General features: G+C 35.1%; 2 protein-coding genes across 3 annotated transcripts; one reads left to right on the top strand and one right to left on the bottom strand.

The window, feature by feature from the left end:
- Positions 1–153: 153 nt before the first annotated feature.
- On the bottom strand, positions 154–3,371 carry LOC116023663. Its single transcript, XM_031264664.1, has 10 exons — positions 3,222–3,371; positions 2,987–3,110; positions 2,488–2,760; positions 2,225–2,405; positions 2,023–2,147; positions 1,855–1,942; positions 1,634–1,766; positions 764–1,048; positions 461–676; positions 154–366 (listed from the first exon to the last, which is right to left on the bottom strand). The coding sequence occupies exons 1-10, from the start codon at positions 3,369–3,371 to the stop codon at positions 154–156; spliced, it is 1,788 nt and encodes a 595-aa protein (XP_031120524.1).
- A 3,825-nt stretch (positions 3,372–7,196) lies between these two features.
- LOC116023238 (protein RESISTANCE TO PHYTOPHTHORA 1, chloroplastic) lies at positions 7,197–11,576 on the top strand. Of its 2 annotated transcripts, XM_031264226.1 has the most exons (4): positions 7,197–7,585; positions 9,669–9,879; positions 10,848–11,017; positions 11,095–11,576. In XM_031264226.1, the coding sequence occupies exons 1-4, from the start codon at positions 7,283–7,285 to the stop codon at positions 11,116–11,118; spliced, it is 708 nt and encodes a 235-aa protein (XP_031120086.1). In that variant the 5' UTR covers positions 7,197–7,282; the 3' UTR covers positions 11,119–11,576. The 2 variants fall into 2 exon arrangements, with proteins under 2 accessions (XP_031120086.1, XP_031120085.1); XM_031264225.1 differs by lacking the exons at positions 9,669–9,879; positions 10,848–11,017; positions 11,095–11,576 and adding an exon at positions 8,495–9,500 and having other exon boundaries at positions 7,452–7,585.
- The last annotated feature ends 3,424 nt before the right edge of the window (positions 11,577–15,000 follow it).

Below are 15,000 nucleotides of genomic sequence, written 5' to 3'. Positions count from 1 at the left end.
TACTGCAAGGCCTTATCAACCAACCACAAAACACCAAAATGATCTGCTACATAGTAATAGCAGACTAATATAATATGAGACTTAAAAGCACCAAGTCTCCAAAAAACCAAAGCCAAAAACCATAACCTTAACACTTAGGCTACATTGAACAGACTACTTTTCTTCGTTTACAGCAATACCCTTACTTTTCTTAGAACTGCCACAACGATGAAAGTCCTTCAATAGGGATCTCTTCAGAGTTACATCAGCACCATCCACACCAAACCCCTCTTCAAAATCTTCCAAACCAGTCACCTTTTTTAAACCAGAGCCCTGAGAAACCTCCTCAATTGCCACACAATCTTCCTCATCAGAAGAAAAGAAATCCTATAGCATACAAATTCAGTTCAATAAATTAGTCGCTTATAAAATAAGTCAACAGTACCCTGTTGTGAATTAGAAAAAAAATGAGAAAACATACCCCAGAAACACAATGCCCATCACCAGAAAATCCATCTCTTTCACTGCTTCCCAACAGATTTGAACAATGCTGGGCAAGAGCATTTTCATCTCTGCAAATGCTAAGAACTGTGAAGGCTGAGTAGTAACTCTCAGCCTGATCCTTTTTCATGAGAATTCTGAATAGCATTGACAATCCACGTAAACATCCCAACTCTGGGGGAATTCCTTTATTCCCCTATAACCAGGCAGAATAAAAAAGACATTAATCACAACACATCAATTAAAAAGTAAGGAACAAAATAGCATAAATACATTGCCAAACCTCAGGGTATTTAGCCAATAAATCAGACGCAGAAACACCGACCAAATCAGAGCATTCACGATCCCATATCAGCATCGGGGCATCTCCAGTATCATCAGCCACACGAACTATTACTTTATATCTTACGACTCCCTCATGCCAAGAAGTTTTACAACCACCACAAACCATCATTCCACCCTTCTCAATAAGCTTTCTCTTGCAGTAGTTATCCTTGCAAGACACATAATACCAATCTACCACACTCTCTACATCAACAATACGACCCGCAACCCAATACTCCCTAAGCTGCCAGGCAAATTAAACTCATTATCACATAACATTCAAAACACAAACACTGTAAACAATTTTTCATTGCTTGTATACTCACTTATGACCCATTATAGAATAGTTATAGAACAGTACACTAATTAAACTGTTAACAGTAATCTTATGTGATTATGTTATTTAGTTGTTAAACAAAGCTTCGAATACTTTAAATAGATAACAATGTTATATGATTCTTTGCTGAAAACATTTGCTTGTATGTGCTATGATCAATTTAATACTACAAGCAGGTGCTTATTGTTTTATTTGTATGCTACCATAATCACTGACACATAATAGTTCAGTAAATAAAACCTTAACACTGATCTTATGTGATTTATTTGTTAAAAACAGCTTCCAATTTGTGATATAAGCAGTTAGCAATTTTCTGAAATTATTTTCTTAAAACAGGTGCCTATATGACCTGTGATTATCTGCTTATTGTTAAAAGCACCTCCATTGAAAACATGTGCTTATATGTGTTATAGGTCAATATAGGTAAATATAAGCTAACTTATTTCCCTAAATGCTAGAATGCTCAAACTTAAAGAGAGTCATTAGATTTACATTCTTTTTGCTGTAAATTTCTTCAATCTGAGTAACCACCAAATCATTACTGCCCTGACTAAAGTCCATATTAGCACCACACAGTCTGCTGCTAGATTGGATACATCGCAGTGGTGTCAGCTTGGTGTTATAGCTAGAAATAGGAAAAAAAAAATTAGATTACAATCATTTAAGGAAACATAACACGACCTCATGATTTGTTAGGTATTTAATGAACTGACCTGTTCCTTAGTTCCCTAAACTCCTTACACGAATGGTTAAAAAACAGCTGCGTGGCGTCGAAAGAGCTGCAGATTCGCACCTCACCATCTGCACAAGAAAGTAGGAAATAACTACCCAATAGCAGTGAGAATAAAATAGCAATGGATAGTAAAGCATAGGACACTTACTGTCCATTATTTTAGCCCAGCACAGCTGAATCAACAGTATGAGAAGATCAGCAACAGCAGAGTTAAAATACGGGCTTAGCTCATCAACATGATCATCCCACAAGGTACACTTTACTTGTCTTTGACTGTATACCAATTCAAAAAATCAGAATACAACACCGCATACACACCATTATAAACCAAATTCAGTAGAGATACAAACCTAGTGTCTTCAAGCACAAAATCAATTAGCCTACTCAGTTTACCGGCTATGACCTTCACAAAATCAATTAGCCTACTCAGTTTACCGGCTATGACCTTCTCAACAGGAGAATAAATCTCAACCTTACCGGCTATGACCTTCTCAACAGGAGAATAAATCTCAACCGCACGCCCAATCACATCTAGTTTTAAGAACAAAACCAATTAGTAAACAAATAAAAAGGTAAATTTGGCTATAAGTGTATAAGTTCAATTTCCATTTACCTATTAACATTTTCTCATCAATTTCTTTTTTGGAAAGTATGTCTTCGAAACTCTTGAATCGAAACATGGTCTTAGGGAAATTAACACGCTTATACTCCTTCACAAGCGTGTCATGCTTGAATTTTATCATGTAACGAAGCATACTTGTCTTGTATTTGAAAAAGTTTGTGATACATANAGTGTCTTCAAGCACAAAATCAATTAGCCTACTCAGTTTACCGGCTATGACCTTCTCAACAGGAGAATAAATCTCAACCACACGCCCAATCACATCTAGTTTTAAGAACAAAACCAATTAGTCAACAAATAAAAAGGTAAATTTGGCTATAAGTGTATAAGTTCAATTTCCATTTACCTATTAACATTTTCTCATTAATTTCTTTTTTAGAAAGTATGTCTTCGAAACTCTTGAATCGAAACATGGTCTTAGGGAAATTAACACGCTTATACTCCTTCACAAGCGTGTCATGCTTGAATTTTATCATGTAACGAAGCATACTTGTCTTGTATTTGAAAAAGTTTGTGATACATAAGAAGTTCCTAAGACCTACTTTTCCTTCCACGAATATGTCCTTATATTTCCCCACAAGGTCCTTAGGTATGTGTACATGAATGAACATACCCTACACATACCCTACACTCAAAGTCAAAAAGGCAAAGATTAGCACATTTCTTACAATGAAAAAAAAAAAAAACCAAAACACAGTTAACATGTTAAAATATAAGCCACAAACCTGTTGATCATGGAAAACACACTCCTGACTTCTAATGGTTGTTTCTCTTTTCATTTCAGATACTACATAACTACGGACACAACACAACCTAATTGCCTTATTGGTTTGCTTAGGATGCAGCTGCACACCCACTATGAACTGCCCAGTCATTCTGAAACAGCAAGAACAGACCCAGCAGAAGTGTTTTTGGAGAAACTAATCAGAGCAGTTTGAGTAGCTATGAATAATGTTGTAACCAGTGAACTACCTTCTCAATTTGTATTTTGTAATTCTGTAACCAGTGAACTACCTTCTCAATTTGTATTTTGTAATTCCTGAGCCTTCTATTTATAGGCATAGAAGAAGGCTGGTATTCTATTTGATTAAATATTATATTATTATATTATTTTCAATTTTCAATTTCAATGTCTAATTGGACAGCAGCCCATACCCTGCAGAACTAAAATCACATGCATAATCTATAATTACCATAACAGCAGCTATAATTACCCTAACAACAGCTATTAAACAGGCGGGAAATCCATATTTTTGAATTTGATAACACAGCTTCGCATACAGCAAAAAAAAAAAAAAAAAAAAAAAAAAAAAAAAAAANAAAAAAAAAAAAAAAAAAAAAAGAAAAAGATAAAACGCTGTCGTTTTTGAGAGGCGGGAAAATCCAGGCTTCTGATTGGCTGGAGCCCGGCTCCTTTATTATAATTATAGATTAGATTCACTTTTTACGTAAAATAGAGTCAGTCAATTTACCGCATCTATTGGCTCAATTGTTAATTAAGAGACAAAACCAAGAAGGTAAAATAGCATTATTCTTATTATTATTTTGTTATGAGAGGGGTGAGCAAATAGGTAATATTCTCGTATTTAGACGGTTATGAGTTCAATTCTAACCAATACCCTCTCAGTTGAGCATGTTATACTGTGTCATCTTAGTGCAGTTTACATCTTTTGTGTGGTTAACGCATAATTTAAAGATTGTATATTGTTAAATAATAACTGCGTGTTTTTCTCGTCACAATTTTTTTAAAACATTATTCTTTCCTATTTGCTTTATACTTGGCTTGTAGAGTTTGTATTAACCCAATTTTCTAATTATATATACTTCATGTATCATCTCTTCATATTCATTCCTTATCCACTTTAGATTTACTTTTCATATTGATTGTTTATTTAGGATTCTATTACTTTCTCTTTGGTATTATCTTATTTCTCTAATTGTGTCATTTCTTAATTTGTGTTACATTTTCGTGAACTATGCATATATTATCTCTTTTTTACTTTTGTTAATTTTACCCCTTGCACGTCTTCACATAAAACTCACATGTTACGTAATTACCCTAGCTAGCTTTTTGCTTGTTTTCACAAATGTTATACCTTAATTTATTGAAACTTGTACATTGACTTTTACTCAGCTAATTAATGCTTATCTCCAATAAGCATTTGGGTTGTTCTATAATTAGAAAAAGAACCTAATTAAACTTTTAGGCAATATTTAATTAAGGAGGAGAGAAATTGAGAAATAGACGAGATCGAGGGTGCAAACTGATTCGACTAAGCAATTTTCTTTCGGGTTTGTTATTGTATGGTATCTTTGTTATAAGGGGATGAGCTTGAACATGAAAGAACAAATTTTGGAGGCAAGGATAAGGAAAGTAAATTAGTTTGGGTTGAAGATAATGAATATTAAGATTTAGGGACATGCATGCAAATTTGGCTGCCCACTTTGATGAGATAAACCTATTCCAATTTCTTGGAAGGAATAACAACGTTTTTTCCTTTAGATGGAAATCACACTTTAATTCGATGACAAATTGTCTTGATGAGGGCGAGGATGATGTGGATTAGTACAATCCCAATGACTCCATTTTAGTGTCCCACAGTCAACATTCAATCCCAGAACAATTATTGTGTGATAAAGACTTAGATTCGTATGGAAACTCAAAAAATGAATGGAAGTTATTTTAAAAATTTTATAGTGTTTGGATATTCAAGAAAAATAAAGTCAATGAAAAAAGGATTTATATGGTAGAAAATATTTTCATAATTTTTTAGTCGGAATATATTTTTCAGATTCTTTATTTTTCATTTCTCTCGTTACTTTCTTCTTTTTAAGTTAGTTTATGGATTATTATTATTACCACCACCACCACCATCACGTACTACCGCACCACCACCACCAACACCAATACCATCACAACCTTCACCCACACATATTATTATTATTGTTGTTGTTGTTAACTTGCTATAACAAATAATATGTTCTTTTCTAGAAAATGAACCAAACAGAAAAAAATAATTTCTTAACTTTAAATTGAGCCAAAAAAAACAAACAAACAAACAAACAATATTCTAACATTTAGCCAGACAAACACACACACACAAAATTAACGGACCCATGGAGTTATAAAGAAATCACTTAATTGTGAAGTAATCAAGCCAAATCCATGGTGGAAGTCTAATGACTAAAATTAGGCATATTATATTTATGAACATATACTACATTGTAAGTTGTAACAGAGTCAGTAGTACTCAAAAAAAATATTTATTTTTCTTTTCGTTTGGAAAACCAAAGATAAGGGGATTTCGCTCAACTGGACTTACACCCGTGATTATTAATAAAACAAAACTTATTAACTTATTTTGAATTGATTAATAATTAGTTGAGATATACTCTAACGCCATATTTATTTTCTTTAATTACATAACTTGAGTAAAGACTTAATCAATATGTTTCCCAACCAAAAGGAGAAGACTAGAAGAGTAATGTTACTTTCTCCAAAATGGTTTTCTTATAACATGACGTTATTTGATTTGATATTTTAATTTCTGTTTATAAATTAGTGAGATTAATTAATTCATGACACTTAACGATTATAAGTTGTATCAAGAGAGAATTTGGAAGGGAAAAATAAAACTATTTTTTAGTGGAGAAACATTGCAAATTATTTAATCCACCACGGTGGGAGTCTAGCTACCGAACCCACTGAGGCTCCCGTATAAAGGGAAGGGTTTGATGCCACTGGACCACAAAGTCCTTAGCACATTTATTGTTCTTTAATTACATTGTAATTCGTATTTTTTAAATTTACTTTATTAGCTAGTTAGAAACTCTAATACGGAATCATAGCTGTTAATACATTAGATTAGATCAATAAAGTAATTGCTTATACAAGAGTTTTAGACGATATGAGGGAGGTCATTGACTTTCGCCCATTTCTCATGTTCAATGATTTTGATTAGGTGGATGATAAAGAATGAGGTAAGAAAATGTAAAACAATTTCTTGTAAGGTATTAATTTTTTGAGGGCTCAAGAAAAGAGAAAAAAATGGAGAGCATCAGTTACTATGCACGTTTCGCACAAAGCAAACACCCAGGCAGTACACGTGTCCGGTGGTGCGTTATAGTTTTTATTATTTATTTTTTTTGGCGTCAAATTTCATAGCTTTTTTGTTTTGTTTTGTTTTTTTCTTTCTTTTCTTTTTCTATTTCTATCATCTCTATCGTACTTGGATTATAAAAAATTGTGAAAAAATTTTCTCTCAAAAAAAAAAAAACGATGAAAAAATTAAACTAGTGTTGATGCTCTTAGTGAGCGCATAAAGTTGTAAAAATGTCAATCACTTTATTATGTTTGTGATAAACACCTCAAATAAAAAAGTGACTTGGTTGTTTATTCCATATTTATTACTAACTTGTTATACTATTTTATGAAGTTAAATAGATTTATTTAAAATCTTTTTGAGTTTGATAACTGAATTAATAAAAGACTTAAAAGCTGAATTGCATCTCAAATTAAAATCAAAATTAACAGGAAATCTGTTTAGCTTGTGGTAATAATTTGAAGACCCGACGGGGTTCGGGTTCGGGTTCGAGCCGTGGTTACAGATTATTCCACGTCACCTGAAGACGTGTCCATTGTCTACGTTGGCTCCAAGACAAGCCAGATTTTCCCTTATCTCTAATCTCTCTATTCCTCGCCATGATTCGAAAAATGCAATGAAATTGCTAACGGCTGCGACGCCATTACAATGCATGAGAGCTGAGCAGATATCTATTAGACGCCATGAACGCCTTAATAATGTCTGCTTCATCTCCTTTTACCTCTAATTCAATCTCGAAGTTTCCTTCATTCCCTCTGGTTCTCAGAAATGGCGTCTTTAGGGCTCAATTTTGGGGGAAAAGCTCGAGATTTCGAGCGAGCTCGAACGGATTGGATAAGAAGGCGGTGGAGGATATGGAGGAAGGTTTAGGAGACTCTGCAGAAACCAAGGTTGAAGATGAACAAGAAATTAAAGGGGCAAACAGCATTTCTAATGGAGCAGCATCCACTACTATCAACCCGGCACTCGATAAAGAACTGAAAAAGGTGAGCCTCTCTAAAGCAGTAAGTCCAGTAGTTGTAGGCTTTTTTTGGTCTGCAACAATTCCAACTAATTGAGATTACAGCAATTTCTGTGTTTGACAATATGAAGTTTCTGGCAATTGAATATGAGCTTCATCTCAACTAAAGCGCCTTAGTTGTATAGGGCGTTAAACCTAATATGATCGTTGAACTATACATTTATGTTTATATATTATATGTTCATTACGTTTATAACGTGTGCGCTGGTTATACTGTGACGGGCTCAGAATAGCATGTGGACTGAAGGATCTTTTTATTGGATGATGCCGAGATTAGACCACAACTAAAAGTCTAAATTGATATTGATACCCACAAGTATGCTTGTATATTTTATATTGGTCAGTAGTTGTTAGTAGCTGCATTAACTGGTTAAGAGTAGTGGCAAACAAGTTTTGTCTTAATCGATTATACATGGCTTTGTGTAAATGTGGTAACACTATAATATTAACCGGTTAGCTGTAACACCTTAAAGCTAAACACTAACCCGTTTAACAAGGTCGTGTTAATTGCTAGGTTTGCCAAACCCTATAACTTTGTTATATAGGTATATACATAATAATGTTAAATTACATTATTACCCCTCTACTTATATTACTCCTTATTGCGTAATAGCTAAATATGGATATTGTAGTCATTTTATCAATAAATAGTCTCAATTGTTTCCTAACCCTTATAGGATATGATGATAGAAGTAAGGAAACTCTATAAATATCCACTTCACCGCCCACTGTTTTTTCTAATTATTCCCCAGACTCTCTATTTTTTCTAATTATTCCCGCCAGAATAATAAGCCTCAGAATCTACATTTGAAAAGTTAGTAATGGAGATTCCATTGGGTTTGCGCTTCCAACCTTTTGATTACGACGTGCTCAGGTTTCTCTTCGATTTCGTTACGGGGAGAAGTAGTGTGGATGATGAAGCGCTGATTTGTAGGGAAGATGTTTTTGGTGAGAAGGAGCCATGGGAGTTAATTCCGCCGGGAAAGAAAATGGCATATTTTCTCACTAGGTTGAAGAAGAAGGCCAAGTCCATGAAGGGATCTAGGGTTCAGCGCACGGTGGGGAGGAAGATAATGGGGAAAAAGTCCGGCAATTGGCACGGCCAAGACACAGGTAAAGCGGTTGTAGACCAGGACGGGAAGTTTCTGATGGGGTATAAACGGAGCTTCGTCTATAAGAACAAGAATGAACCGGAACAAGACGGACAATGGCTGTTGAAAGAGTTTTACTTGCCGGTGACGATTATTAGGAGAGCTAGGGCTGAATTTCGTATTGTGGAAGAGAGAGAAGATTTTGTGCTGTGTTACATACATCCAAAGAAAGAAGATGATGATGATGATGATGATGATGATGATGAAGATGATGAAAACACGTTGGAACAAGACGGCACGAGTAGCAAAGATTTCAAGGCCGTTCCTGTTCCAATTCCAGTAGAGACAACGCCATTGCAGATTGCAGAGGGTAGCAATGATGATGATGATGATATCAATTCATACTTTGTTGGTGTTCCGATGGAGACAGCAATCGCCGAGGGTGTTCCAGTGGAGACATTATTGGCACCTACGGATAATAACAATTCATACATTGTTGGTATTCCAGTGGATACAATCGCAGAGGGTGTTCCTGTAGAGACATTACTGGCACCACCGGCCAGGAATACGGATACAGTTACTGATGGTGGCTCCTACATCAGTTGTGGCGTTCCGGTAGAGACTTCGTCCGAACCAAATTCGTTTATGGATTTCAATGAATTAATATGGAATATCGAAGATGTAACTACATTGATAGATTTTGATGCTTGAAACAAAAATTCTTTCCTTTTTCTTACCATAAAGTAGTGTTGCTGCCAGCCTGCACATTTTTGCAAGCTCTTATGAAAAGAATATGAATATATACTTGTTTTTTTTGTGTGTTTAATTTGCTAGCATTACTCATTATCTTATTGGTGACTAGTTATGTTTATGTGTTGTGCTTGTGCAAGGATTGGAATCCAAAGTCAAATACATTCATGACTTGATTCTGCATATAACATTTTATGCCTCTACCAGGTGGTTCAGAAAACTGCTGCAACTTTCGCACCGAGGGCTTCCACTGCTTCAAAAAATCCTGCTGTACCTGGAACTACATTATACACCGTGTTTGAAGTCCAGGGCTACGTTTCAATGTTGCTGGGAGGGGCTCTCTCTTTCAATCTCATATTTCCGTCTAATGAACCGGACATCTGGAGACTGATGGGAATGTGGTCCATTTGGATGTTCAGTAAGTGCCCTAATATTTATAAACAAGGAACCTTTGCAATCCTTATAACCATGGAGCATGACATTATGTTCATTTTTAATATATTGAATGTTGATTTTTTGAAGATTCATTATTTGGCATACTACCTACAAATGAACTTACAGTACATTGAATCTTTGCTACTTGCTAGTAGTTTATTCTTCCAAAAAGTATATTTAGTAATGGAATAACTGATTTCATCAATTAGGATTTATAATTCTCCTCTTGTTAAAAATTACTTAGGGTGTGTTTGGAAAGCAGGAAAATGACTTCTGGAAAATGTTTTCTGGAAAATGAGTCATTTTCCGGAAAATGAGTTCATTTTCGGTGTTTGGATGTACTCTTGAAAACTGTCTGTGTGTGTTTGGTTCATTTTCCGGAAAATGAGTGGAAAATGAGTAGAAATGTATAATTATATTTTTATTATTTTATTTAAAATATAAAAATATATAAACTAATAATATTTATTAGAAATAATTTTATTTTTTTTACAAAAAAAAGGTCGCACGAAGCCATTTTCCATTTCCGGAAAATGACTTCCGGATTTTTTGTCCGGAAGTCATTTTCCGGAAAAATGGGCTCACTTTCCATGGTCAACGGAAAATGTTTTCCGTTGACCATATTTTCTGGACTTTGCCAAACACCAAAAGCTCGGAAAATGATTTCCGGAAATCATTTTCCGGGTTACCAAACACACCCTTAATGGATTTCTTTGGCAGCATGTAGTCTTGTTTCCTCATTGGTTACAGAGTGTATCTGTTGATTAATTTCATGTACTGTAATTACTATCCTAGCTCGAAATTAAATTTGACCAAATAGCTTAATTTAAATAAAAACAGAGAAACCTGCCACCACACTATAATGTGGTGGCTTTCTTTATTCAGAAGTTATTCTTGATCAGTTATGAATTTGTGTGATTGTACTAAAGAGGTCAATATTTTCGGTTTCAGCTATTCCATCCCTTCGGGCCCGAGACTGCTCAAAGAATGAGAAAGAAGCACTCAATTATCTCTTTCTTCTTATCCCACTGCTGAACATTATAGTCCCATTCTTCTGGAAATCCTTCGCGGTTGTTTGGTCAGTGGATATTGTGGCATTTTTTGGAATGTATGCATGGAAGGTACGTTCTTTTCCTAAAATATGCATCTTGATACAATGTTAATACTTGTTTGAAACTTAAAATACATTTTTGCACAGGTTGGATGGCTACAGAAACAGTAAATTAAGGTCCAGGGAAGAGAAGTGGCTTCTTTGTTTATGTTAAACGATTATTGGTTGGACCTGAAATCAACTTTCAGAGCTCATTTTTGGCCAAGATTGAAGGATCTTGATGAAAGAACGCATCCTCAATCAGAGTAAGCATCTTATTTTGCTATGCACTGCTAGACGGAGCTACAACTTGCGAGTTGCTGAGTTGAATATGATTTCAGGTCTGGTCATTCGGGGATGGATGCTATGTACTTGTGTTTACTGTATTCGTGTCTTTTCTATAAAGTACATATACGCTTTTCCTGTATAGACAGTTTAATTTGAAATCTCTCATGCTAGCTAAGTTTTACAAAGTGTTTAGTGTACGGTTTGTTTAAAATCTAGATGACAGAACTAAAATTTATTGTTTCTCTTTTTTGATATTAATGTGGACCATAGTCCACACAATAATCTACCTAGCTTTGTGTAAACAGGTTCATGTCAACGTGTTAACATAATAGTATTAACGGATTAAACAGTTCTTAATATAATTGACTGGTTAAGACACAAAACATAACGAGTCAACCTGTAATGAACTGGAATAGATTCGCTAACAATAGCTTTCAAACACAGCTTACACAACAGAAATATATGATTGCTCATTGCATCATCAATCATGAACTAACCCTTATTGCGTAATACCTAAATATAGACATTATAGTCATTTTAACACGTCTTTTTATCAATAAATAGTCTCCATTTGTTTCCTAACCCTTAGGATATGATAGAAGTACGAAAATACTATAAATATCCACTCTCTGTTTTCTCTAATTATTCCCGCCAGACTCTCCATTCTTTCTAATTATTCCCAAGCCTCTGAATCTAGTTAGTAATGGAGATTCCATTGGGTTCGCGCTTCCAACCTTTTGATTACGACGTGCTCAGGTTTCTCTTCCATTTCGTTACGGGGAGAACTAGTCTGGATGATGAAGCGCTGATTCGTAAGGAAGATGTCTTCGGTGAGAATGAGAAAGAAAATGGCATATTTTCTCACTAGGTTGAAGAAGAAGGCCAAGTCCATGAAAGGAAGGAAAAAATCCGGAAATTGGCACGGACAAGACAAAGGTAAAGCGGTTGTAGACGGAGCTTCGTCTATAAGAATAATAGTGAACCGGAACAAAACGGACAATGGCTGTTGAAAGAGTTTTACCTGTCGGAGACGATTATTAGGAGAGCTAGCTATAGGGCTGAATTTCGTATTGTGGAAGAGAGAGAAGATTTTGTGCTGTGTTACATACATCGAAAGAAAGAAGAAGATGATGATGATGAAGATTATGAAAACAGTTTGGAACAAGACAGCACGAGTAGCAAAGATTCCGAGGCCGTTTCTGTAGAGACAACGACAATACAGATAGTAGAGAGTAGCAATGATGATGATGCTATGAATTCATACTTTGTTGGTGTTCCAATTGAGACAGCGATCGTAGAGGGTGTTCCAGTGGAGACATTATTGGGACCTACAGATAATATCAGTTCATACATAGTTGGTATTCCAGAGGATACAATCGCAGAGGGTTTTCCAGTGGAGACATTATTGGCACCACCGGCAACGAATACGGATGGTGAATTAATATGGAATATCGAAGATGTAACTACGTTGATAGATTTTGATGCTTGAAACAAAAATTCTTTCCATTTTCTTACTGTGTTGCTGCTGGCCTGCATGTTTTTGCAAGCTCTTATGAAAATAATGTGAATATATACTTATTTTCTTCTTTTCTTCTTTTTTTGTATGTTTAATTTGCTTTTAGTCATGGTTAAGGTTGACCATGAATCATGTCGCTCTTAGTGGTCTTCTAGCAATCCAATTTAAAAGAAACTTATGTGTAAAATGGACGATGCCAAGAAAAATTGTTAGATGTTAATCTTTAAATAGAAGATCAAAATGTAAGATTGGAAAAAATTTAAATATCTCAGTGACAATGAAAATAATAAGAATGTTTATTTGACATATATGATTCAAGAAAGACTCAATGAATTAGCTTTTGGAAGAAGTTATATCAAAAGTTTAGTGGATAATTTTGCATCTAATTTTGCACGATGCATGTCACTTTTAAATGAAATTTAGATATACGTTTAATAGATATTTAGAATTTTTAATTAACACAACTATTTGAACAACTATTATTTATATATACAAATTACAGAGTACTTGAAAAAGGAACATAATTTAAAATATTACACATGATCTCAATTTTTATTGGAACCACTTTGTCTTTCAAATTGGACCCTAATTAAATTTACTAAGAGTTAATAAAGAATCTTCATATCAAATAAGAAGATGGCATGTTAATAAATGACTATAATAACTAATAGGGATAATAAATAAATGACTATATGCCAAAGACCTTGTGATCTAGTAGCACCTGGTTGCACCCCACATAGGAGGGGTGAGTTCGAGCCTCAATAGAGACAATATTGACTCTTTATACTTTATTTGGTTGAGAAAGTAGCTGATAGGGCTAAAATCCGGTCTCCGTATCCCGATCTCTCTCTCTGAAAAAGGACTCAGCCAGGCCCTTAGATTCTATTCCCGGTCTGACGAGCCTTGTACAAAACACTCCGGGTCGCCGCGGCAACCCGGGCGGGATTCGAAGTGGGGGTCTCATATCCACCTATCATAAGCGCATTGGACCGATAGCGTGACCGGTGCATGTCTGCCACGTGTCCTGCATGCAGCCCGACCGGAGTAGGCCTGGCCATATCCGCTATAAAAGGCACATTTAATGTAGAGAGGATGGGCTTTTTGCTGGGACCTCTGGAATAGCAGCTAAAGAGACCGGGAGCCGCTGACCCACTGTCACGGAGCTCGGTCACACTTAGAGTATTTTTTCCTGTACTCTACCATATATTAATACGAATATTCTCTTCCGTATTATTCCGTATTATTCCGTATCAGTAGCTATAAACATATACTTCATTGTAACATGGTCAATAGTACTTAAAAAAAAAAAACAAAACAAAAAAACAAAAACAAAACAATAAACAATACACAGTTAATCTGTATTTCCATTTAACTGGAAGAACAATCAAATTACACATCACATAATAATTTTCCAGAAAAGCTCAAAGGCTTTAGGTTCAGATATCTCAGAGCGCACAAACACTTCATGCCTCTTATCAATTGTCCATGCTGCAATAGTCATGATGTTGAGAGAGAGAGAGAGTTGAACCACAACAATATGACTTGCCACTGCTGCAATAGTTTGATTACAGTGCTTGTTCAACTGAACTGGTTTAGTCTAAAGTACAGCTGCATTATGCAAGCTTCATGGACTAGTCCTAGACAGATAAATAGGTAGCACACTACAGCTAAACCTAACTATCAAGAATACCAATCACGGGGAGATTCGCAGATTATCACCTATATCGACATGTATTGAAATCACTAGAAATACCCAGACTACTAGCAAATTATTAGCTAAAAATGACAGTTTCTAGAGTCAAGTTCCAAATGCTTCAATGCTCACTTGTTCAAACTAAGAGACTATGTAAGATTGTCAGGGGTTAGAAGAAAGAAGAGTGATGAAAATAAAAGCATTATTGTGTTTCATTTTGAACTTTCCCTAGAAGACTTAGAAGTTGTACCAGAAAAGTCATGCATCAATGCCAAGGTATGGGCTTTACTGCTTTAGTGTGTTACTCTGCATAGTTTTAAAAGAAGTCTTGCATTGTTTATGTTCTCTGAGATACCTGGTCAAGTAGAGAATCTAGGAGTAGTAATTAATTAAATCCTAAAGTAACTGGCCATGCCAAATCAGTATATAAAAGTAACTCAAAAAAAAAAAAAAAAAAAAAAAAAAAAAAAAAAAAACCCATTTAAAGGACAGAAATCTCCTTTTTGGGAAGAGAAGG

Source organism: Ipomoea triloba, chromosome 6 (genome assembly GCF_003576645.1).
Source record: "Ipomoea triloba cultivar NCNSP0323 chromosome 6, ASM357664v1".
Classification (NCBI taxonomy): domain Eukaryota; kingdom Viridiplantae; phylum Streptophyta; class Magnoliopsida; order Solanales; family Convolvulaceae; genus Ipomoea; species Ipomoea triloba.
This window is presented reverse-complemented; position numbering and strand designations above follow the sequence as displayed.